The 23883-nt window shown below is 45.8% G+C and overlaps 4 protein-coding genes across 6 annotated transcripts; all 4 read right to left on the bottom strand.

Annotated features, from left to right (window-relative positions):
* Nucleotides 1-230: 230 nt before the first annotated feature.
* Nucleotides 231-3739, bottom strand: LOC111833050 (zona pellucida sperm-binding protein 3). Its single transcript, XM_023790957.2, has 8 exons — nucleotides 3202-3739; nucleotides 3002-3096; nucleotides 2815-2918; nucleotides 1966-2140; nucleotides 1581-1680; nucleotides 1397-1482; nucleotides 1237-1325; nucleotides 231-1132 (listed from the first exon to the last, which is right to left on the bottom strand). Exons 1-8 carry the CDS (start codon nucleotides 3598-3600, stop codon nucleotides 678-680), a joined length of 1503 nt encoding a protein of 500 aa, XP_023646725.1. The 5' UTR covers nucleotides 3601-3739; the 3' UTR covers nucleotides 231-677.
* Nucleotides 3740-4167: 428 nt separating this feature from the next.
* Nucleotides 4168-8679, bottom strand: LOC111833053 (transmembrane protein 54-like). Of its 2 annotated transcripts, none has more exons than XM_072698871.1 (6): nucleotides 8140-8679; nucleotides 7353-7474; nucleotides 6236-6295; nucleotides 5852-6043; nucleotides 5508-5660; nucleotides 4168-5234 (listed from the first exon to the last, which is right to left on the bottom strand). In XM_072698871.1, exons 1-6 carry the CDS (start codon nucleotides 8150-8152, stop codon nucleotides 5109-5111), a joined length of 666 nt encoding a protein of 221 aa, XP_072554972.1. In that variant the 5' UTR covers nucleotides 8153-8679; the 3' UTR covers nucleotides 4168-5108. The 2 variants fall into 2 exon arrangements, with proteins under 2 accessions (XP_072554972.1, XP_023646729.1); XM_023790961.2 differs by having other exon boundaries at nucleotides 7278-7474; nucleotides 8140-8675.
* Nucleotides 8680-12419: 3740 nt separating this feature from the next.
* Nucleotides 12420-18225, bottom strand: gjb3 (gap junction protein beta 3). The gene is made up of 2 exons (XM_023790962.2): nucleotides 18068-18225; nucleotides 12420-13784 (listed from the first exon to the last, which is right to left on the bottom strand). Exon 2 carries the CDS (start codon nucleotides 13709-13711, stop codon nucleotides 12896-12898), a length of 816 nt encoding a protein of 271 aa, XP_023646730.1. The 5' UTR covers nucleotides 13712-13784; nucleotides 18068-18225; the 3' UTR covers nucleotides 12420-12895.
* Nucleotides 18226-20575: 2350 nt separating this feature from the next.
* Nucleotides 20576-23341, bottom strand: gjb10 (gap junction protein beta 10). Of its 2 annotated transcripts, none has more exons than XM_023790919.2 (2): nucleotides 23230-23341; nucleotides 20576-22871 (listed from the first exon to the last, which is right to left on the bottom strand). In XM_023790919.2, exon 2 carries the CDS (start codon nucleotides 22801-22803, stop codon nucleotides 22087-22089), a length of 717 nt encoding a protein of 238 aa, XP_023646687.1. In that variant the 5' UTR covers nucleotides 22804-22871; nucleotides 23230-23341; the 3' UTR covers nucleotides 20576-22086. The 2 variants fall into 2 exon arrangements, with proteins under 2 accessions (XP_023646687.1, XP_023646688.1); XM_023790920.2 differs by having other exon boundaries at nucleotides 20576-22942; nucleotides 23230-23325.
* Between the last annotated feature and the right edge of the window lie 542 nt (nucleotides 23342-23883).

Raw genomic sequence — 23883 nt, 5'->3', positions numbered from 1 at the left:
TTTAAACTACGGTAGGTTAGCCGTGAGTCTGACCAATCAGCGCTGGAACCACTGTAGTTCCAACTACATAAGTCCTAACTAACTAACTAACTAACGTGGTTCGAACAACTGTGGTACGACGGTTTCGAGAAACAGTCGTTGGTCGGATGTTGGTTAGTTTGAACTACCATAGTACGATGCATCGTTAATGCTAACTTCCGTCGTTGTTCGAGAAACGCACCCCTGGTTAGTTGCGGCTAACCTAGTTAGTTATTGTTAGCAATATCGGTCAATAACATTATGTGGTGTTTTGAACAACATGTCCACAGATAGCGGTTGGACAGGACTGTGTGTACAACTGATTTAATGAGCCACAAATAAGACATGTGATAATAAACAGTATATAACTACAGCTTTAACTTCTGTTGCTAAAGAGTGCAACCATCTTGAACTCGGAGTTGTGTTGATTTCTCCTAGTTCAGGGGGCGCTCTGATTGATTTTTCGGACTAGGAACTTGGAATTTACGAGTTATGATTTCAAATGGAATGCAGCATTAACCACAAATGAACATGAATTTTATTACTAAGCTGGTAGGTAAATGAAGAAAATGTGAAGAGAGTTTGTTTTACCATCAGTACTGAGCAGACGGCACTCAGCCTCAGCAACATCACCCCACCCCTCCACACCCCAGTGGACCCTAATGATCACTAAGAAGCATGACCTCCCCCATCCCAGACACAAGGCCATAGTTACTATAGTCATCCTCCACCCCCCCCTTCACTGAAGAAGGTGCCAGCTTGTCCGATAGCCCCGATGATATTGGACATTTGGGCTTGCCCATCCTCAAACCAGGATCACAAGACACCTCAACACTTCCTTCCTCCTTCTGACAGGGAGGCATCAATGCTTTCAAAAGGCTCTTCTCCTGCCTCTCCCGACACACTTCTTCAGGGTTTAGGTCCTTGTGCAGAAGAATGTCAACCTTCTCTTTCTCGTCATAGTTATTCTGCCACACCAAGTCATCTTCACCAGATGTGTTGCTGTTGTCAGTGACATCCAATGTTGGGAGGTGAGAGGACGTGTTCCATGCTGGGATAGTTCCTAGGGACCTGGACTTTTTGCTGAACACAAACAGCCCACTGCTATGGAACCCTGAGAAAAGTGAATTGGAAACAAATCAAGCAACCAGCCGGCACAGCGCCATCAGAATTTAGAATCATGTTGATTGTGGAGAAGATAAGAAGAAAAGCCCTAACCCTCCAACATTTGGTTCTTGCCCTTGGATGGGTTACAGCTGGAGTCACAGCAGTCACACACGGAGTCAGGACCTGTGAGATCTTGCCACCTACAGGGTCATAAGGGGCTTGAGGGTCAGAGGCAACTGCCCAAGTCCTAACTGAAGACAGGCTCTCGTACCTCCCCTCCTCCGCATTGTAGGAACAGGACTTAGCAGCAGCGCTAGGACCCCCCACCATCACAAACAGTCTGCAGTGCAGAAATACCTAGGGGGTGCCAAATAGGTCCAATCGTCAACTGAGGCAGGCGTCTCCAATCTGGAGTTCTACCCAGAAGAACGGCGTGCTGACGCGGCATGACTTACCTGGGCAGAAGGACCATGACTCAACTGGAAAGCTCTGAAGCTAAAGCTGACACTCCCACAACTCCTGGTTGCAAAAAACCCTGTGGTTTCTACCATACAACTTGATAAAGAAGAAGGATTTAGTTCTCCATCCTGACACAAGCAAATCCAGAGCTAAAGTTAGAGCAGGAGCCCAGTGACAAACAGAAGGGCCTCAATCTCATACCGCTGTGCAAAACCAACAACTTCCACAACCGCAATGTCAATGTTATACAGCTCCAGCTTAAATCGAGCCATTTCACTGGAAGTTAGCAAAAAGAGAAGCTTGTTGATTAACTGCTCATGTCACATGCTGCATGCCCAGCTCCGTTAAAATGTTCCTGCAGACACAGGCACACACACGTACCCAAAGTTCCCCACAACCATATGACTGGGTGTGGACCAGGGGACCTCAGAGGCTGTAGCATAGCAGTAATCAACATAAAGCTTCCCCCCAGGAGGTAGGAAGTCTGCAGAAGCCCGCAGATTGACCTTCTGACCAAGGAAGTATGTGCTGGAAGTACGGCGTCCAGTCCAATCAGCTGGAAGACAAACAGCTCTGGTCAGTGTCTAAACCAGTGTTTCTCAACCCAGTCCTCGGCGAACCCCAGACGGTCCACGTTTTTGCTTCCTCTCAGCTCCCAGCGCACATTCGGTGATCCTGATTGGCTGGGGGCTGGGAGGAAGCAAAAACGTGGACCGTCTGGGGTTCACTGAGGACTGGGTTGAGAAACACTGGTCTAAACAGAACATTCCAGCTGAAAGGTACTGTTTGCAAAAATTTATGCCAATTAAATCCACACTTAACTAAAATGAGAAGCTGGAAAAAAAAAACTTTAATTCAATACACGGTTTAATTTTTTGCCTCTTTCGCCGGTAGTGTAGTAGTGAGTATTCGCCTGTCATGTGGGAGATGGGGATTTGAATCTGCCACCAGGAAGTAAGTAGCTGCAATTTCCTTTTTAGTTGATAAAGCATCTCTCTAGCACAGACTTATCAAAAGCGTCAGACAGTACCTGGAGTAACTCGGGTCTGACAATGAAACAACTCTACTGACCCCGGGAAGTGAACTGAAGATCTTCTGATCACAGGTTCAGCATCCTAACGCACTGAGATGCACACTGCCCCTAAAACCTAAGACAACCCCAAATCCAGAAAGGATCCATTTTCTAGGTATGAGTCTACTCAAATGGTATCTTATTTTAAAACCATTTACCATTCATTTGCTGTATCTGATAGCTGCCCAGCCGATTTCTGAGCACCTTGCTTATGGGTGTGCGCCAGGTTGGTTTCACCGCCAGCTGGTGCACGTAATGGTATCTGTATGGGCGGGAAGTCCAGCTCACCGTCATATTTTCTATGCATATTAGACATCAAACAGCAGGTCCAGTTAGAAAGCTCACCGATTTAGATGGCATTCTAGGCGGTGACGGAGGACGCCAGCTCTCTGGGAAGAGTACCGCAGCACGAACCGATACAGAATGTATGTCGGTCCCAGCTGCGGTGCCCACACGGTAGGTTTTGTTAGCAAAGTACAGAGAAACAGTGTGAATATGACTGAGCAACAAACCCGACTGGCGACTGGCATGACCCTGCAGCTCACCTCTCGCACAACATCGCACGCCGTTATCGGGTAGCGGAAAAGCAGGTCACCGGAGAGCCGGTCAGCGCCGTTACTCACGCAGGAGCGCCCGAGCCTAAGGCGCTTGGCATCGCTGGAGACGGAGAGGCGTTTTTTAACTCTCACTATAACCTCGCTGCTTGAACAGGTTATGTGCACGCCGGGCAGGAACACAAAGCGCCCCGGGGGTAAGCGTTTTGAGACGGGGGAGGGAACCCTGAAGCCCGGCCAGAGACGGGCTCTGGTGCCCAGTCGCCGTCCCTTACTCTCGGTCACGGAAGGCAACTCGTACGCGCCGGTTGCCCGGGAAATACCGGGGCTGCGCACTGCAAGCGCCCAGCTTAAGCAGGTAACACATACATAGAGTGTGAAAAAGTTCATCTGAATGAATTACTCTAGCCAAAGTCTATTACGTGAGAAAGTAAAATTCATAAACAGACCGAAGTCTGTGAGGATCCGGTGGCAATTTGATCGTGCAAGGAGCCGGTTTGCGCGCTGGATCAAAGGCTTCGCACCTCCGCCTAATTAACCCTAATCGGAAAGCTGTTAAAGTATCGATGGCGAAATGCAGATGAAGTAAGGAACAAAAAATGAACTTTAAAGTCAAGCTCTGTTCAGGTATTAAAAGTAAAAATTTGGTTTTCCAAGCTTGGAAAAGTTTTGCAAATACATAAATTATGTAAAAGAGGAAGCAAACATGGGCAAATATTTGTTTAACAGTAGTTGGTTATGTGATATAAAGTATCAATCTTTGTTAGCCATAGGTGCTACTTCTGCAAGCGCATGAGGATTATTGTTGCATTGTTGACTAGACATCACTAACAGAAATGCTCATTTAAGGTCTGTTATGAGACCAGAAAGCTAAGACTAGTAAAACTTGACACTTCACAAATGTAAGCAATACCTTTACAAAAGTTTACAAATAAGCAAGTGACACTTACTGAAAGATTTTCTAAATTAAATGTTTGGCTTTATTATTGCTGAAGAGATATATTTCAGAGTCAGTGAAGCAGCAGTGTGTAGTTGTTAAAATCAGATGTATTTTTAAATGAAAGTTTTTAAAAAGTGAAAAAATTAAATTGGTTGTGGAGAATTTAATAGGGGTGGAAAAAATGGAAAAGTTATGCAAAGCCATTCATTACAAAGTGTATGAACCCTGCATAGCACACTACACTTCTTTAACATTTTCTGTTTGTAGGTCATTGATGCACCATCTCAATACAAAATAACAGGCAAGTTACAGTTGTTGATGTACTAATGCTTCAACAAATTGCAAGCATGCTTCTTTGCTTACTTATGTGAAACCAGTATAGCACCTGTGTGTAGCTGTGTCTTCTTCGCTATCTTCTGGAAAGTTTGATGCCTCTTGAAGGTACTTAAGTAATCCAAAAGGTAAGTGATAGCATAACAGAGCAATCACTAACTTGCTATACAGCTCACACAGATGAAGTTTCCTGTAGAAGTTCTTAAAGTCGGACTTTTGTATGAATTTGGGTGTGAAGGCGAATAGATGAGGTTTTAACTGAGGACTGTGACAGTTAATGAATAATGAATGAATTTGTTACTGCATTACATGCCTTTTTAAAGATTCCCAGAACAGTCACGCAGTGTGTGTATGTGCGATGTCCGTGTCACCGTGTGCAGGCACATCTGGGTCTGTGACTGTGAGCTGCACCATCACCCCACCCTCACCCCACCCTCACCAACAAGGAGAAACATCAGGTTCTGCGGCTTCTTGGCTTTTGTCACCTTTCATAGCAGCATTGATACTAAAATGAGGAAAGAGAGAAAAGCAGGAAGCATTGGACCCCCTGAATAGCCGGCAGCCTGAGGCACCTGCCCCACCCAAATCTTCCGGGTGTCAGAGTACAGAGGTAGATGTTCCTGCTTCAGAGCTGGAGAAGAGTGGAATCCACCTTGAGCAGGTCACACTCCTGCGCCTCAGAGTCCTCCTCCTGTGTAGATGGCCTGTCCTGAGACAGTGATGTCATTTCCTGTGGGAGCTGCACAGTCACCTAAAGAAGAACATGGTCAGGAAAGTGATCAACAAGGGCAGTTATGCAGGTATGAGGGTCGATAAGGAAAAGTCAGCTGCTAAGGAGTCGCTGAACAAATCATCTGCCCAAACGAGCAGGGGGTCTTTCAGTGCCCTTGGCATGAACTACCTGCTAATGGTGGTAACAGCTTGTATACATAATGTATACATGACATACACCCACATGGAGCCACACAAAAAGCTCTCTTATTGGTCCATCACTGACAGTACGAGAGAAGCCTCCTTCACTCACCTGTTTTTTGCCAACCCTCCTTCTCTTCTTCTTCCTCCCACATGGAGGTGACAAAGACAGGAAGCAGGCAGAGGCTGCGCAGCAACGGAAGGAGAAGAGAATCTCCACCATGCACATCAAGATGAGAAACAGCCAGAGAGCCACAGTGGTACCCTGGGAGGGGACACAGCCAAAGTGTGAGTGTAAGTGCGAGCGTGACTGTGGGTGTGAGTGCGTGTGCAAATCCGAGTCAGTGCTGGCTTCAAGGCAAAGCTTATGGCAAATGAGCAAGCTGAAGGACACAGTCAAACACTGTTCCTGGATCAGTCCCTTTTTGTGCCGTCTGTTTACAGCATTAGACTCACGTAGACACGTGTTGGGTCAAAGGGGCACTCTGTGGTGATGCTGTAGTAGCTAATGTTGTCCACGGTCAAGCAGTGTGTAAAGAGCTTCTGCCCTTTGTTCTGGATGGCGGTCACCAAGCTGACAATGAAGTCCACCATGGATGCAAGCGCCAAGAGTCCGGCCAGCAAGCTGATTAGCAGCAGGATGCCCATCTGCAGGGGAGCAGACACCCCGACTTTACTCAGGAAGCAGACACCCCGACTTTACTCAGGGAGCAGACACCCCGACTTTACTCAGGGAGCAGACACCCCGACTTTACTCAGACAAGAAGACATCTGGGGAAGTTTGCTGCTGGCGGCAGACACACATGCTGGTTCACACAGCCTACCCCTTGCCACACTCACCCACAGCCCGCTCTTCTTCTTTTTGGACATGACAATGGCCAGAATCCCAGCGACGACAGCCTGTACAGCACATGTGGGAACAGGGGTGTAGCGGGACAGCAGAGCAATGAGAAAGCAGGTGGAACTTTCCCTGTAAACCTGCTGCTGAAATGGTTGGAAATAAAACACCAGAAAATCCCTGCAACCCTACAGTTAACTAAAGAAAAAAAGTGCAAAAAGTTTTACTTTATACCCACATAGGAGTCATGATGACGACTATTGGACTGTTTTCCCAAGACTACATATTTTTTCAGAAACTAGAACATTTTCCTAGAACATGTTCATACTGCAGGTAGTCAGCCCGATTGTAGTTCCTTGGAGGTAGTTCTGGAACCCTTTTTCAGTCTGTACTCCAGGCTAGGCACTTTTCCTTCAAACACAGTGTCATGACAGCGATAACTTGCTGACTGGTTGACCACAAACACCGACATTAGTTACGTGGAATTGCAGGGAAGACAGATATAAGCAGTAGAGAAAAAATTGAGCAGGTGGGATTATTTTTGTATCTCAATTACATTTAATGCATCAATTAATACATTTATAATTTGTTTCCATATTTCTGCAATGTAAAATTCAACTGACAACTGATATACCTTGTCTATTGCCAGTGCCAGCAGTGAAACATGCCAGAGCTTATTACTGGTATATTGTCCCAGTAACTAACAAATGACTAACAAAACGACTTGTGCATCCTCCATTTTTTTCAGGTGGTGGTGTAGTTTTGCATGAAATTATGTGTGAAATTTAACCTACGAACATTTTGTATCTCCCATGCTTATTTCACATAAAGGTCCCAGTTCCTATTGTGCAGTGTGAAAACGATACATGGAAGTGGCCAGGAGCTACAAAAGATCCAGGTCCAGACAGCTTAGGAACTCATAAGCAGGGACCAGGTTCCAGAACTCTGGTGTGAAAGAGCCTACTATGTACCAATCCACCAAATGTTACAGCTGGCAGTATACACTCTGCTGCCAATCCATTACCCCCTGCCACCAGGGCTCACCAGTAGGCCAGCAATGATGACCAGGACATTGGCTACCGCATACTCCGTGGCCCGAGCCTGCTCATGCAGACTCACGTGCCGCAGCACAGCACCGTGCAAAAGCGCCGCCGGCAGGAAGTTCATGTGCCCCACCAGCACCAGGCCCAGGCCCGTCTTCATGAGGGCTCTCGAGTCCTCCAGACAGTCACGCCAATTATCTGCAGCCATGCGAGAAAGGCATTGAGAGAGTGGGTTAGGGTTACAATTAGGCATGTGACACTCAGATCAGCTCATGACAGCCTGTCTGTCTAATGACACTCAGATCAGCCTGTCTAATGACGCTCAGATCAGCCTGTCTAATGACGCTCAGATCAGCCTGTCTAATGACGCTCAGATCAGCCTGTCTAATGACGCTCAGATCAGCCTGTGACAGCCTACAGCTTGTCTGCCTTTATATTTCCAGGAAATTTCCCCCAGATCCAAAACATTCCACCCCGGGTTTCACACAATGGAACCCTGAGGAAACAGGTCGCTCTAAATCCCAAATTAAATAAAGAAAATTAAAATCTGATTAGACCCTGTACCAGCAATAGGTCCTACAGTTTTATTTCTGAACAATAACATCTGCCTTTCATGTAATCTGCTGGATTGTTGGAAATGTAAACTAATTATTTTCCAAAAGAAAGGGAGAGACCTGTGTTTGTGCTCAGGAAACATGATTACGGACAGCCATACTTAGCCAGACTGGCCGAAGCACCGCGCCACCTGTCGGCGAATCAGCTTCCTGCTCCACCCAGCATAACAGCCAGCCTTTGCGTCCGGCTACCAGCACCTTTAATCCTTTGCATACATCGAATTTATTGCGAAAAAAAACTGTACTTACCCAAGTTCGGCATGTTGATTGTGGTCTTGCTTAGGTCACTAAAAAGGAGAACTTAATGAAACGAACTTTTCACTCATGGCCAAGCCTGTCAGTTCTCCGGCCGCCACACAGAGACGCCCCACCCCGCTGTACCTGCCCGGATCCGACGCTCCGACCGGGACGCCCCGCCCCGAGTTTCTACGTCTTAAGGGAGCACTGCCCATTTTATTCGACTTGATCAGCATTTAAAACTGTTAGTACTCAAACCACATCAGATAACTCACCTGGGGGTTTCAAAGAAGTACTTGACATCGTTATTTAAATCATATCCACGTACTGATACTGTACCGTTCTTGTGATTTATTATTGCAGTAACCTAGTAGCTGGTGCAGTTACTACAGAAACCTCTGCCGTATTTGAGCTGTTTAGCTGTGTACATAGTTGTTCAGGAATAATCCAACTACACATGTGGTTTCTTTTTTTCCTGATTTATTATGGTAGCATATACACAGGGATTGACATAACTGGTACGCAAGTACGCATTCACCTTTAAAAGCGATAAGTGCGGTAATCGATTAATGTAGCAGCGCAAATGCGTATTTTATGAGCATTTGCACTGATATAGCAAGAAATTACCGTGCAGCCTAACCTCTATATCGCAAATGAAGTACGAATTAGCATATAGAGGATAAAACCCACAATAATTTCTTGTAATATCGGCGCAAATGCACATAAAATACGTTAAAACAATCGATTGCCGCACGTATCGCTTTTAAAGGTGAATGCGTACTTGCGTACCAGTTAGGTCAATCCCTGTATACGCTCACACTCATTATAAATACTACCTTAAGACATCCGGAAAACACGCACATATAATAAATATGTAAGGCGTGAGGGTTCAGGAGACTGAAGATGCATTTTCCAGAAATGAAGAAGGACTCTATGTTCAGATTACCACAACCCAACCTTAATAGCCGAAGTAACATACTGTACCAGCCAAAAAATAAAAATAGCCTCGAACTTGAAGGGGGCGCGCCAAAAACGCCAAAACTCCCCCAAAAGCCACTCCTACTGATTTTCCCCAAGTTCCTCACTATCTTGGGTGCTGTGCCAAAATAAAAGTCAAAAGAGCTACACTACCCTTTTCCACTAACCCATTTTGACATAACCAAAGCTGTGTGCTTCACAGTATGTACATACACAGGCTTGCAACCTGCAAGTAGGATCTTTGTTGGAAATTAATAATCTGCACTTCACAAGTTTAAGTTAAACCATTAAACGAGTAATAAAATATAGGTAATTCTCATGAACTTGAGAATTTTTGGGGAAAAAAAATATGTTACAGTATACTAAAATATGGTGATTGTGTGTAGAGCAACTGACACTGACTTACCTTAATTGTAGATATACAGTCGTGGCCAAAAGTTGTGAATGACACAAGTATTGGGTTTCACATAGTTTGTTGATTTAGTGTTTGTAGATGTTTCTATGGTATATTTAAGTATAGTTACAAGCCCTTCATAGATATCAAAGGCTTTTATTGACAATTACAAGTTTATGCAAAGAGTCAATATTTGCAGTGCTGGCCCTTCTTTTTCAAGACCTCTGCAATTTGCCCTGGCATGCTGTCAATCAACTTCTGGGCGCTCACCTTTTCTTCTCTGGGCAATCCTTTTTCCCGGATGCCTCGAACAACCAGAAAGGGCATTCATCAAAAATGACTTTACCCCAGTCATCAGCAGTCCGATCCCTGTACCTTTTGCAGAATATCAGTCTATCCCTGATGTTTCAGTGACATCATTTCAGAGGCTTCTTTGCTGCCCTTCTTGACATCAGGCCATCCTCCAAAAGTCTTTGCCTCTCTGTGCGTGCAAATGCACTCACACCTGCCTGCTGCAATTCCAGAGCAAGCTCTGCACTGGTGGTGCCCCGATCCTGGAGCTGAATCAACTTTAGGAGACGGTCCTCCTGGTGCTTGCTGGACTTTCTTAGGCGCCCTGAAGCCTTCTTCACAACAATTGAACCTTTCTCCTTGAAGTTCTTGATGATCCAATAAATGGTTGATTTAGGTGCAGTATTACTACAACCCCTGGCAAAAATTATGGAATCACTACTCTTGGAGGATGTTCAGTCAGTTGTTTTCCTTTGTAGTCCAAAAAACAAATCACAGATATGACACAAAACCATTTTACCTGATAGCTGAACATTCTGACTTTGTAAAACATACCTCCAAAAAATAAAATGACATTGTTGCATTTGTTGAATCGCTGAAATGATGTCAGCAGGTCCTTTTTGTGGCATGGCTGAAATGCAGTGGAAATGGGATTTTTGGGATTAAGTTCATTTTCATGGGAAAGAGGGACTTTGCAATTAATTGCAATGCATCTGGAGTACATGCAAATTGGCATCATAAAAAGTGAAGCAGCAGACTTTGTGAAAACTAATATTTGTGTCATTCTCAAAACTTTTGGCCATGACTGTACATTAACATTGTCATTTGTTGCTTTGTAAAAAAAATTCATAAAATCTTTCACCTTTATTGCATGTATCTGACCTGGAGCTGCTGTGTGTCTGAGATGGATCCCAGACCATATGGGTATCTGACCTGGAGTGGAGGTGTATCTGAGGTGGATCCTGGACAATGTGGGTGTCTGAGGTGGAAATCAGAATCAAGTTTATTGGTCAAATAAGCTCACACATCCAAGGAATTTGAGTCTGGTAGTTTCTCACAGAGAAATTACAGACAAGTTAAAAATACACTGCTCTAGTTTAAACAATATAAGCACGACATTGTCTGTATCTGCAAAGTCTGTGGGTGAGGTTTGCTCTGTTGAAATCCCCCAGAATAATAAAAAGATCTGGATGTTTGTGCACCTGCTTGAGTTGCGGTGCCTCATTCAAGTAGGCTTGAGGAGTCTGACCAGGAGGAGCAAAATGTTTGGGAGCCAGGAATGTTATGTGTTATGTAGTAGCTGCACTCTGCAGCACCGAGAAGACAAAAGGAAAATCAGGGCATAAATGGTGCCCATGCAATGCTGAAAATGGGATATGGAATACAGTCCAGATTTAAAAACGTGGCATGTGTTGGATTCAGTTACAATTATAACATTTGAACATCTATATATTTGCAAAAATGTGGTTTAGGAAGTTTGTTTCCATAGAAACTTTCTGAATGTGTTGCGGATTTTTCTGTGAGGTGTGTCCGTCCTCACTAGCTGAGTCTCCGTGACTGTGACATTTTCCATGCAGAAGTGTACAGTATATCGAGACTGAGTTTAAAGTTAATTGCGAAGTAATGAGAGTTATAGGTATTGTTTTTTTTTTGTCTCTGATATCTTCTTCAAAAAGATCCCCATTGTACTAGCTAAGCTGCCCAGGACGGCAGCGTCCTTAAGCTCCAGGGTCTCGCCCAGCATGGCGCCTCCTGACTGTTGCTGTGCTGACTTTGCTCTCAGCTATTTACTCTACTTTAGGGCTTGTCGATGCACGACTGCCAAATACCTTAAATTTCCTTGTCTATTGTGAAAACAAATTGGAACACATTGCTGATATATGAACTTCCCCCCAAGGAGATAAACCTGCCACTTCAGACTCCTGTATTATCTGATATGTGACATGTCTTCTGTGGGACTTCAGGGTTGGCCAGTCAGCCTGGTCCCTGACGCAGCCGATGTAAGTGAGTAAGCCACTCCACGCCTCCGCTACAGTGTGCGTGTCACACTGCACCTTGCGTAAGAGTTCCAGTAGCAGGAGTGTATCAAGGTGGTGTGTCCAGGGAGGGGCAGGAGTTTTTGCTGTTTTTGCCACCTGTTCTGCTTGTCCTGTGGACACCTCCTCCAACACGTCTTCTCAGACACAGCACACCTGGGGAGTTCAGGACTGGCAGAGCCACTCAGGCACTTAGGCTGTCTTCCCGACTGGGGGGGCATCTCACTTCGCTTCTGAAACATTGACATTAAACTGCTCTAGTACCTTCATTTTACATGTACTCCCCATGTTCATGTGGGCTCTGGGTTCTCCAGCCTCCTCCGGTCATCCAAAGCCATGTGGTTTAGATGAATGTGTCTCTGAGTTGCCCTCATTGTGTGCTTGGGTGCGTGCCTGCCGTACAGTAGACTGGTGTCCCACCCAGGGTGTCCCGTGCATTGTGCCCTGTGTTTCTGAGATCACTACAAGCCTCCGTACTGGAGAGACTTTTCCTTCTGTCACCTTTTGTAGATGATGGATTTTAGTGTTCATATGGAACAGCAGAATCATTTCCCAGCTCAGTTTTTTAAAACAAACTGACAGCAAAGTAATAATGATAGTAAAAAAAGTTTAATGTAAAAAAAAAAAATCTTAAAAAGATGCTTATGTACAATACTACAGTTCTTGAAAGGTATCCATGTCACAATCACATGAAAAATCCCCGGAGTATGATGCCTTTCCAGCACAAGCAGCGGGTCCGACCTCACAGAGAAATTCAAGTACACACACTCAAATTAGCAGTTGTCTAAAAGTTATGGAAAATGCATACATTGATGGATGAATTTATTATGACAAATATTAAACAACCAATGAAATCCATTCGATTGCAGGTTATTTTCAATCAAAAGCCCCTGAAATGGTGTACTATTCAGAGCCCAGTACCCAGCCTGCTGCCCCATGACAGTCCAGCCCTCACAGCTTCCAGCTATGCGGGAGTCTGCTTCAGCAGGGGGTTGTGCTGCTCTCAGAGCAGTCAGGGCCACCGCTGTGATACTGATTGTCCTCCAGCTGGTGAAGGTCGCTGGAGCTCCTAGGGAGCCCAGGACAGATTGGGAGCGGAGGCTCTCATGTCCTCCTTGATGCGGAGGCTGGGCTTGATGTCGAGCCGGTTCATGGGCAGGTGGCAGTTGCAGCATGCATTGTTCTTGCAGTCGTTATGATGCGATACCGTAATGCGAGTCTGTCTCTTCATCTGGCGGGCGACGCGTGAAATGCGCTTGAAGATCAAGTACATGATCTCACAGATGTTGAGCACGATGCAGAAGGCTGAGGCCCCCACCATAAAGTATGTGAAAACCTTCTTCTCAGTGGGGCGCCCAATGTAGCAGTCCACCTGGTTGGGGCAGGGCTTGGAGTTGCATTTGACCAGTCTAGGCAAGTAAAAGCTGTCGTAGATGAAGTGCAGCAGGTACAGAAAGGCAATCTCAATTCCTGTCTTGAAGAATAAGCTGAGCAAGTATGTCCACCACAAACCGCCATGCTTCTTGCCAGTATTCTCATAGAGTTTGGCCTCCATGCCATGCTTAACACGGTGCTTTCGCTCGCGCTCCTTGCGGTACGCCACGTGCATCACCACCAACAGCGAGGGGCAGGTAACGAAGATGAGCTGCAGTGCCCAAAGGCGCACGTGGGAAATGGGGAAGAACTGGTCATAGCAGACGTTGGGGCAGCCGGGCTGCCGTGTGTTGCAGTCAAAGTCCTTCTGCTCATCACCCCAAACGCGCTCAGCCGCCACCACATACACAAGCACCCGGAACACGAACACCACCGAGAGCCAGATGCGGCCAAATGCCGTGGAGTACTTATTGACTCCGCTGAGCAGCGCCTGGAAGTTCTTCCAGTCCATGGCAAGCTGCAGAATATGGATGTATGCTGCCTCCTCTTTATATCTTCTAGCTGCACACAGCAAACCAAGGACCCTGTAGGAACAACAGATTAGCTGAGCAGCATAGATCACATGTAGCAGATGCAGGAGCACAGATCATATTGGGTAGGTGCAGGAACACGAGTTGCATGAGGCAGGTGCTGCAGTGTGGGTCGGTGGGTCACAAGCGGCAGGTGTAACAGATCGCTGCCCTGCCTCATTGGAGGGTGTATTTATTTAATCTCTCGGCACTCACTGTGTCCCATTACTCCTGACTTATTTATTCTTATTTTTTTTTATTATGCTTTCTTTATACCAGAGTGTTAGGTAGATAGGAATTCTTTAGCTTTCACGTATCCAATCTTGCTGTTTTTTGAGACATAAACACAGGCATATGAGAGAAAAGCTTGGGGACCAGGCACAGGGTTGCCGATTTATCTCGGGCCCCGGGAGCATTGCAGGGGGTTAAGGGCCTTGCTCAGGGGCCCACCGGAGGTGTTACTATTCTGCTAAGCATGGGATTGGATCCAGAAACCTTCCAATCACAGGCACCGAGGCCCTGAGCCAAACCCTGCACCTGTCATGAAGGTCAGTGAACTGCCCAGAAGGACTCACATGTATTTCTTTTCATCACAATCTGAGGCATTATGGGTATTTTGTGTTTGCTCCTTAAAAGGATTTACCTAAACAAAATGCTTAATCATTAGGTTTAAATCCCATCACTGTTGTTTTTATATTACAAACAAAAACATGTCAACAATCATCCTCATTCCTCAGTTCTTGCCACTGAAATTATTGTCAACCTTTGAAAAACTCTCATGCCCTATTTGCCTGTATGTTTCAAAGTCCCACAAACTAGGTAAAGAAAAGTGTGTGTGTGTGTGTGTGTGTGGCCATGCTGACTGTGTTGTCAGGCAATGATGTATTTTACATCCAAGTCCCTGTAAGGGACACATTTACAGCGGCACCCTGTCCCCCCATGTGCTCCTCCTTTACATTTACATCCGCACCCTGTCCCCCCATGTGCTCCTCCTTTACATTTACATCCGCACCCTGTCCCCCCATGTGCTCCTCCTTTACATTTACATCCGCACCCTGTCCCCCCATGTGCTCCTCCTTTACATTTACATCCACACCCTGTCCCCCCATGTGCTCCTCCTTTACATTTACATCCGCACCCTGTCCCCCCATGGGCTCCTCCTTTACATTTACATCTGCACCCTGTCCCCCCATGGGCTCCTCCTTTACATTTACAGCGGCACCCTGTCCTCCCATGGGCTCCTCCTTTACATTTACAGCAGGACCCTGTCCCCCCCATGGGCTCCTCCTTTACATTTACATCCGCACCCTGTCCCCCCATGGGCTCCTCCTTTACATTTACAGCAGGACCCTGTCCCCCCCATGGGCTCCTCCTTTACATTTACATCCGCACCCTGTCCCCCCATGGGCTCCTCCTTTACATTTACATCCGCACCCTGTCCCCCCATGGGCTCCTCCTTTACATTTACAGCGGCACCCTGTCCCCCCATGGGCTCCTCCTTTACATTTACAGCGGCACCCTGTCCCCCCATGGGCTCCTCCTTTACATTTACAGCAGGACTCTGTCCCCCCCATGCGCTCCTCCTTTACATTTACATCCGCACCCTGTCCCCCCATGGGCTCCTCCTTTACATTTACAGCAGGACCCTGTCCCCCCCATGGGCTCCTCTTTTATCCACTACGCTGCTAATGTCCCTGCTACAAGGCACTGCACTGCATTACACTTGCTGTGACAGCCCTCACTCCCAGCCATAGCACATGCCCAGACAGCATTCAAAAACAGCAGTGACTCCTTACATAACTATGCATGACTACGTACATGACACAAACAGCCCTTCTCATGTTTACATCCCTTCTTTTATCACGGCCTTGTTAGCACTATGCACAGTGCCAGACGAACCACAACCCTCAAGCAGTGTGCCTACTGCACCTGCTGAGACTCACCACCCATCAAATGCACAAACAAAGACATGAAGACATGGAGGACATCTTCGGAAAAGGCCCGGCATTTTCCTGGGGATTCCTATGCATCGTTTTGCACTGTGTGTTTGTATTTAGGCACTTTATGTGTGTATGTGCAACCCGATCTCACGAATTTTCGTGCAGCCATCATGACATAAAATCTATTTAAACGTGCTGTGATCACATTTTCGGCTTTTTTTACGTGCTGGGGTAACGTTTCCCCTCCCTATGTGTTTTAATGGGCAGTGCCTAACACCGCCACTATGAGCGCTAACTGGTGACTAAGGGACGGGAAAGTCATGCATGGCCAGAATCATATTTTGTTTTTTGTGATCTGATAACGCTTTCCATAACGTGTGACGCGACCTTGCAAAACAGCGCTTGGATTTTACTTCTGTTAATAATTCCTTTTGAATAATGTCCGGGATTTCCCTCCATACACTAACTCATTCATGCAACAGAAGTAAAATCCAAGCGCTGTTTTGCAAGGTCGCGTCAAAAACACTCGCTTGGCAAAAACAAGGTCGCTTAACAAAAACAAAACATTTAGGTGTAAATTTGGTGGGCCGGGAACCAATAGATTTTATGTCGTGATGGCTGCACGAAAATTCGTGAGATCGGGTTGGTATGTGTGTGTGTGTGTGTATATATATCATTTCGGTACCAATGGGGATTGTTCTTAATGTGATGTAATAATGTAACAACTGGCCATTAATGTCATAACTTATATTATCGGCAAAAAGTTATTATGTTATTGGTTTAGAAAAAGTATTACATTGGAATTATTATGTTATTGCCATTTATTACATTATTGCCTTCTACCTGTTGTAGTACCATGGGGAACAAAACGGTTCAAGGACTGTACAGGACCTTTTTTTCTGACAGTGCAGACGGTTTAGAAATGGACAATACTGGGCACCATTACCACTCTCTAGGAATGATGTCATAAAGATCAGTGTAAGGACCGTAAGAAAACTACAAAAGTGCCCATTTGCCATTAGGTTACCATGGAGGAAACCACTGCCCTCCAGAAGAAGTTTGCTAAAGACACTCTGAATGGTTCACTACTGGGGCAATTTTCTGTAGACAGATGAGATGAAAGTTGAACATTTTAGCAAATGTACCCTGTGTTGTGTTTGAAGAAAACAAAACAGTGCATAGCAACAGCAAAGGCTCATGCCCAGTGTGAAGCCCAGTGACAGTGTCACAGTGTGGGGCTGCTGTGCTGGTTTAGGGCCTGGGAGCTGCAATCAGTGAGGAACCAATGAAAGCTGCTTTGAGTGTAGCTCAAACAGAATAAATTCCCTATGTGAGAACAACTAAACTCAGTCCCATTGAATCACTGTGGCTGATCTGAAGCAGGGCCTTCAAGCGAGACACTGCAGAAATATACAGGAACCAAAGCATTTTGTGTAAAGGAATGGGCAAAGTGCCTAAGCAGTGCACAGGTCTGATCAGCCACTGCAGACAGTGTTCGGCTATGGTTAATGCCAATGAAGGAGGTCTGATCACCCACTGCAGACAGTGTTCGGCTGTGGTTATTGCCAATGAAGGAGGTCTGATCAGCCACTGCAGACAGTGTTCGGCTGTGGTTATTGCCAATGAAGGAGGTCTGATCAGCCACTGCAGACAGTGTTCGGCTGTGGTTATTGCCAATGAAGGAGGTCTGATCAGCCACTGCAGACAGTGTTCGGCTGTGGTTATTGCCAATGAAGGAGGTCTGATCAGCCACTGCAGACAGTGTTCAGCTGTGGTTAATGCCAATGAAGGAGGTCTGATCACACTCTTTTTCCAATGAATGTTATTTTTTAAACCGCTTAACTTTGTGTGTAACTTAACTTTGTGTGTATTTATTAAATAAGACTGTCTTAATTATAACTTATCAAGGCCATTCATGCAGAAATCCAGATAATTCCAAAAGACTCAAAAACATTTTCTCTGTACACTGTACATACATACTGATTAATTGACGCCTTGTAAGCTGGGTAATGATTAGATTTTAACTTCAAAGGGTCAGTGGCTTGGTGATTGTTTCTGGCTGTAGTGGGAAATATCTTATTCTTCCTAGAATTTTCACACATTTTCCAGTCATTGTTAAATGAGTGTCCACCTGTCCGAAAGACACAACAGCATGTCCTGCTCAAACACATGATACACAGCCTGTCTCTGACCAGTATCCAACACTTACGTGTTTCCCAGTTTCAATGACTCACTGCCCTTACTTTGCCAAAATGTCACTGTACAGCCTACATTTTATTTCTTCTACAAATAACAAATAACAATGCTACTTCAACAGAAAACGCAATAAATGTATAAAAATAAAGACACATGACTTACTTAAATACACCAGTAATGTTTGCCTCAAAACAGAAAGTCAGTGTTCTGTCTTCCTCCACCTTCCGGAGTTTCTCGCTGTACCTGTGGACCGGGCAGGTGAGGCAGCCCTATTGTGGATTACAAACAATCTGTGGGCTGGATTTTGAGAGGAGAGAAGCTGGTGGGTGTGGCGCATGTCTTTGCATGCCTTAGCATGCATGTTGGACCTTCCCCCCCACCTGCGTGCCTGATGTGTCGACATCTCTGGCTGGGAGAATATGTTCCTTCTCGATAACTTCTAGCTAGGCACTTCTGCTTCCGTCTGTGGCTGGACAGATACCAAAACAGGTCCACCAAGGGAATGCTGGGTAAGACAAGCGGCAGAAGCAAGAGGGGCTGAAGCAGAACATCAGTGTTTTAAAGCAGCATAAAGCATATTTTGAAGCTGGAATAGACCTTGCAGGGTCATGTTCCAAATGGAAGATTCTCTTTTAATCTCTGAAGGTATTTTACTTCTGTGTGGCAAACAAGACCTCTCCCCACTCTTCCATGCCCACAGCTTCCCCCGAGATCGCCCATGCAACCCAGCCACACCCACCAGGATCTTTGGCTGCCGAAGATCGTCACACTTGATTGTTGGGTTCTTGTGCAAGGAAGGAGGGGCATGGGCAGGGGGAGGGCATTTTTAAGCCAAAAAAAATATTCATTTTCTGACAAACACAAAGATGCCTTTATAAATGCAGCATAACGTGAAGCTGCCTTTGTTCTCCTTACTGCCTCAGCTTGTGAATGTAGCTCATTCTGAGACACACCCTTCATACAGTCATAAACTAAAGGTGGAGCAAACCCTTCAAACGCATCACTAATTCTTCAAAACATTCTACTCAAAGGCAATGAATGCATGGCTCAGATTGTACACAGGTTCCTTAGTTTAAGGCCAGCCTTTTCAAGCGAAACCCTTAACAAAGGCAGAGCAGTAAAGGACTTCCTGCAGCAGCTCCAGCCCGAGTGCTGGCTGGGCGTGTCACCCGCTGCTGCGTGCAGGATGTGTTCCAGCAGGTCGTTGCGTGCCGTCCTCCCTGCAGTTCCCGACATGTCTGTGAGGAACAGATGCAGCTCTGCCTATCTCACATCTCTCAAATCTCCTGCTGTAACCTCCCGAAATGAAACAAAGTGTTCAGCTTCACAGGACAGCTGACCACGACAGGCACAGGGGGGGCACAAGGGTTCTGTGAGGGTGGTACCATCGTTTCCTGCACTGTCTGCTGCTTCTGAGGATGTCCTATCGGGAAAGGGAAAGCTGGGTTCATCCACCCTCAGGCGGGTCCCTGCAAAGCCGGTCCGTTCAGCTCTGTCGTGGCTGTGAGGCTGTTCACTCTAATGCCAGGGGGTGCACATTCCTGAGGCCTCCATCTGCCCAGAGCTGTTATACATGCTAAACAAGAAACATAAAGTGCAAATCCCACTGTGTGAGGGTACTTTTGGAGCATGCCGAAACCAGCCTCACGTTCCGCTGGACTGGGAGCATGTCGCCGAAACCAGCCTCACATTCCGCTGGACTGGGAGCATGTCGCCGAAACCAGCCTCACGTTCCGCTGGACTGGGAGCATGTCGCCGAAACCAGCCTCACGTTCCGCTGGACTGGGAGCATGTCGCCAAAACCAGCCTCACGTTCCGCTGGACAGGGAGCATGTCGCCGAACACATCTCAGCAGTACTGGTCAAACCCTACACATCTCAGCAGTACTGGTCAAGCCCTACACATCTCAGTAGTACTGGTCAAGCCCTACACATTTCAGTAGTACTGGTCAAGCCCTACACATCTCAGCAGTACTGGTCAAGCCCTACACATCTCAGCAGTACTGATCAAGCCCTACACATCTCCCTCGACTGATTCAGCAGTGCCATACGAACCATAACCATCATGCAGTATGACCTGCACCTGTTCTTCCTCACCTCCCACCAAATGCACAAACAAAGACATGGAGGACACGTTTGGGAAATCGGTCCTGTTTTCCTGGGTATTCCTGCAGCCCATGAATATGTCAGCAAATTGGTGTCACTTAATAGCCTACAGTGAGTGCTTGCGTTTTTCATGAGAAACCTAAACTGGATAAACAGTCATAAAAATCAAGAATGTCAGCAGGCAGACAGACCTGATGGGCACCGGTGCCACACGGCTTTTCACAGGCAGGCGAGGGGGACATCTGATGGGCACAGGTGACATACTTATGGCCACGCTACATAGACTGTATCAGCACTGTTAGGGTACAGAGAATACCCAGAGCAGTAATGCCAGGGGAGATAAAAATGTCAAATCACAGATTTGAGATATCAAACAGAAAACATCATCTGTGATGGACAATGTTCTACCAGGAACATTTTAGAAACCCTGCAGTTTCCATGAAGACAAAGGCAGCAACAGAGAAAAGGAGCAAACAGATGAGTCACACAGAGACTCTCTCTACCTTTACTGATTCAGTCAAAGAAAAAAATGAATGCCACAGAATTAAATGAAAAGGAATGAATCTCATGTTTTTATGAATAACTTTATTTTGTGTTTGTAAACAGGACAGATCTAATCACCATAGTAAATGCATTTTGACAGCACTGATGAACAGGAATTCACAACCACAACTTACCCCATGATAAAGAAAGCTGAAATAGCCAATTGTTTCACCCTCGTTAACAGAATTGGCAAAAATATTTTGTGTACCATATTGAAAATTGTGGCAAAACGACAGCTCATTACCTAGTGATATACAGTTTATACAAAAATACATTTTTAAAAAGAATAAATGTACAGTACTGTGCAAAAGTCTTAGGCAGCCAAAGATAATTATGTTATAATGATTTTACGTTTCTGTAAAACTCTGCTATTATGCCTGTCAAAGTGTGTCAGCTTAGCCATTTCAAACCCTCTGCTAAAATCACCCCAGTGTTTGCAGCAACCACTCAATACACCCAAGTATTTTTCAACTTGACCACTAGCTAATCAGTATCTCTCTGACTTTTTAACTAATTGAGCTGCTGATGAAATTTAATAAATACATGGAATGGCTGAGGTGCCCCTGAGGAGAGGTTTGGGAACTGAAGCGGTGTTCATCTAGCTGTCCAACTAGATATCAGTAACTTTTTGGAGAACAGAAGATATTTTTACAAGTATTTATTGTGTTACTCTTTTTGTCCCACATGTTCTAATGTTAAAATGTGTTTTGTTCTGAGCAAATGTGCACTAACAAACAAGCTAACTAAACAGACAAACAGCTTGAAACTTTTCTTTTGACTGCTTAAGACTTTTGCATAACAATATACATGTGACGTATAGACAGAGTTTATGAAGTATTGGATGTTGATCTTGATGTGAAATAATCATAAAAGTCACAAAATGACATCTGAAGGGTTCCAGTACCCCAACCCTGAAATAACCCTCCTTGAAAAGTGGCCCCTAATACAGTGGAATGAACACGCTTCCCCTGTCAAAACATTCAGCACAAACACTGCTTTCTAAATCCTCAGCATTTCCAAACCAAAGGCCACCAGATGCTCAGAATGCTACACTGGTAATGGTGCAATGCTGGAGACTTCCTGAAATGTATCCCATTAACTGGAATCTTATCAAAACTCTTTTCAATTCAGTTTCATACCCAGTCTCCACACCGTCAAGAATGAATTTGTGGTTTACATTTAGCTAAAAAAAATTATATTTTATATATGTAGCTATATAGCTATATCTGTCTAAAAACACATTTCAAACAAATCAGTTTGTGTTTCTAGCTGAAAAATATGCAGGGCTTCTTGTGAGCACTGATGAAATGTTACAGGTTATGTAACAGACTAGGGTTTTCCTGCTTTCCAAATTCTCAAGGAAGTCTAGAGGGAGTTCGGCACCCTGATAACAGCAGTCAGGCTGCGATGTTTGTGCCCATCCGCATTGTTCCTCTGCTCGTTCACGCAGCCTTGAGCCCCCCCTGCCTGAGGCCAGAGTCAACACAGGCAGCAGTGCAGGCGAGCACAGAAACGGCCAGCCGGTGGACGGGCCTACCCCTCCTTGCCGTTGACCAACGTGGTCGTCACCGTGAGCTGCCGAGAGTATTGGGGTGAGAGCACACACTCACAGCAACGCTTTCCCACAAGGTAGAAGATTTCCAGCAGGGACAGAATCACACACACCAGGCTAGTGACCACCATGAAGATGGTGAAGATGCGCTTTTCGGTAGGCCGAGCGATGAAGCAGTCCACCACGTTGGGGCAGGGGTCTTCCTTGCACTTGATGAGGGCAGGGAAGTTGTATCCCTCATACATGTAGTACAGCAGGAACACAAAGACCGAGTCCACAACCATCTTGAAGATCAGCGTCAGGATGTAGGTCCACCAGAGGCCTCCGCGCTTCTTGCCCGTGTCACTGTAGAGGCGGCCGCAGCCCTCGCCGTGCTTGGCGCGGTACTTTCGCTCGCGGTCCTCGCGGTACGCCACGTGCATCACCACCAGCAGCGAGGGGCAGGTGACAAAGATGAGTTGCAGTGCCCATAGGCGCACGTGCGACACGGGGAAATAGAAGTCGTAGCAGACATTGTGGCAGCCGGGTTGAATCGTGTTGCAGCTGAAATCCTTCTGCTCGTCGCCCCACACCTTCTCCGCTGCCACCACGAACACCATCAGGCGAAAGAGGAATACGACAGACAGCCACATGCGACCGAATGCCGTCGAATACTTGTTGACCCCACTCAGGAGGCCTTGGAGGAAAGCCCAGTTCATGTCGACGCCAGAAGTGCTCCAAATAACAAAGCTGACAGGACAGCAGCGCTGGGAGAAGAGCCTGCGCTCTGTGAAAGAGATAAGCTCTCAGCTCTCGCTGAGGACAATCAGGAGACAATCCCGGGTCCCTTTACACAAGCTGGGGAAGACAGCCGGGCTTTACCATTATTAATATTAACAAGTTTTACGACTGGGATTGGATATTAAAGATCAACTGCAGGTCATAACCAAAACAAATTTTAAAAACTACACCTTCACTGATGTTGTTAAAACCCCGAGACAACACTTCATCAAAGTTACTTTCACCCAGATATACTCGAGGATATACAAAATATATAGTGTATAACAAAAATGTAATGCTACATCTCAACTTACGACAAAAGAAAATATGCGGATATAACGAAAAGTCAGTTATTTATTACTTACACTCGCAACGGGATGGCAGCCGGAGTCGCGCCTCTGAAGACAAAACAGCCCCATTCCGGCTTTCCCCGGGTGAGGGGCGTGGTCTGGACGCGGTGTGGTGAGTGGGGCGGGCAGTGGGCTCCCACGGGCTGTGGCTGTGACGCAGCTTCGAAAGTCGTATGACGCGAATATGCACGTTGCTGGGGGTGGCTAAAAAACATTGAGTAGGTAAAAAGATCATCCACCCTTTGCGATATGTTACCATAGAGACTACCTACCTACCTTAGCCCTACCTACCTTTCTATAATTTCTTATAGGGTTTTCAATTTCAATCGGAAATACGGAACCCCACCACAGAGTGCAAATTTTCATTTTTTTTGTATTAGACCAAAACAGGACAGAGCATTTTATATTTATTTAATGGAAGATGCCATAAGCCAGGAATTTTGTTCTGTTAGCATATATCTCCTTTTCAGAATGTTTTACCAGCGTTCAAAACTAGAGGTATGTTGTTCCGATAATAAACACTATTCTGATTGGGTACATTTCCTTATTAGGACACATTCCCTACGTTAAAAATACAGTTTATTCTGACATCGTAAATTTCCTTATCACGGTACTTCACCCTCTTTAAAATATGTAGGTATGTTATTTTGATTAAGTTTGACAGACAGA

The sequence above is a fragment of the Paramormyrops kingsleyae genome, chromosome 14 (assembly GCF_048594095.1).
Source record: "Paramormyrops kingsleyae isolate MSU_618 chromosome 14, PKINGS_0.4, whole genome shotgun sequence".
Taxonomy (NCBI): domain Eukaryota; kingdom Metazoa; phylum Chordata; class Actinopteri; order Osteoglossiformes; family Mormyridae; genus Paramormyrops; species Paramormyrops kingsleyae.
Note: the sequence above shows the minus strand (reverse complement) of the source record. Positions and strands in the feature narration are given on the sequence as shown.

Coding starts and splice junctions, on each gene's coding strand:
- LOC111833050 (XM_023790957.2), bottom strand. CDS start 3,600: ATGAACTTTTTCACACTCTATGTATGTGTTACCTGCTTAAGCTGGGCG. Junction 1,326..1,396: donor TACAATGCGGAGGAGGGGAG/GTACGAGAGCCT, acceptor ATGACCCTGTAG/GTGGCAAGATCTCACAGGTC. Junction 1,133..1,236: donor CAAGAACCAAATGTTGGAGG/GTTAGGGCTTTT, acceptor CACTTTTCTCAG/GGTTCCATAGCAGTGGGCTG.
- LOC111833053 (XM_023790961.2), bottom strand. Junction 5,661..5,851: donor TTGACCCAACACGTGTCTAC/GTGAGTCTAATG, acceptor GTCCCCTCCCAG/GGTACCACTGTGGCTCTCTG. Junction 5,235..5,507: donor GGAGGGTTGGCAAAAAACAG/GTGAGTGAAGGA, acceptor GTTCTTCTTTAG/GTGACTGTGCAGCTCCCACA.
- gjb3 (XM_023790962.2), bottom strand. CDS start 13,711: ATGGACTGGAAGAACTTCCAGGCGCTGCTCAGCGGAGTCAATAAGTAC.
- gjb10 (XM_023790919.2), bottom strand. CDS start 22,803: ATGAACTGGGCTTTCCTCCAAGGCCTCCTGAGTGGGGTCAACAAGTAT.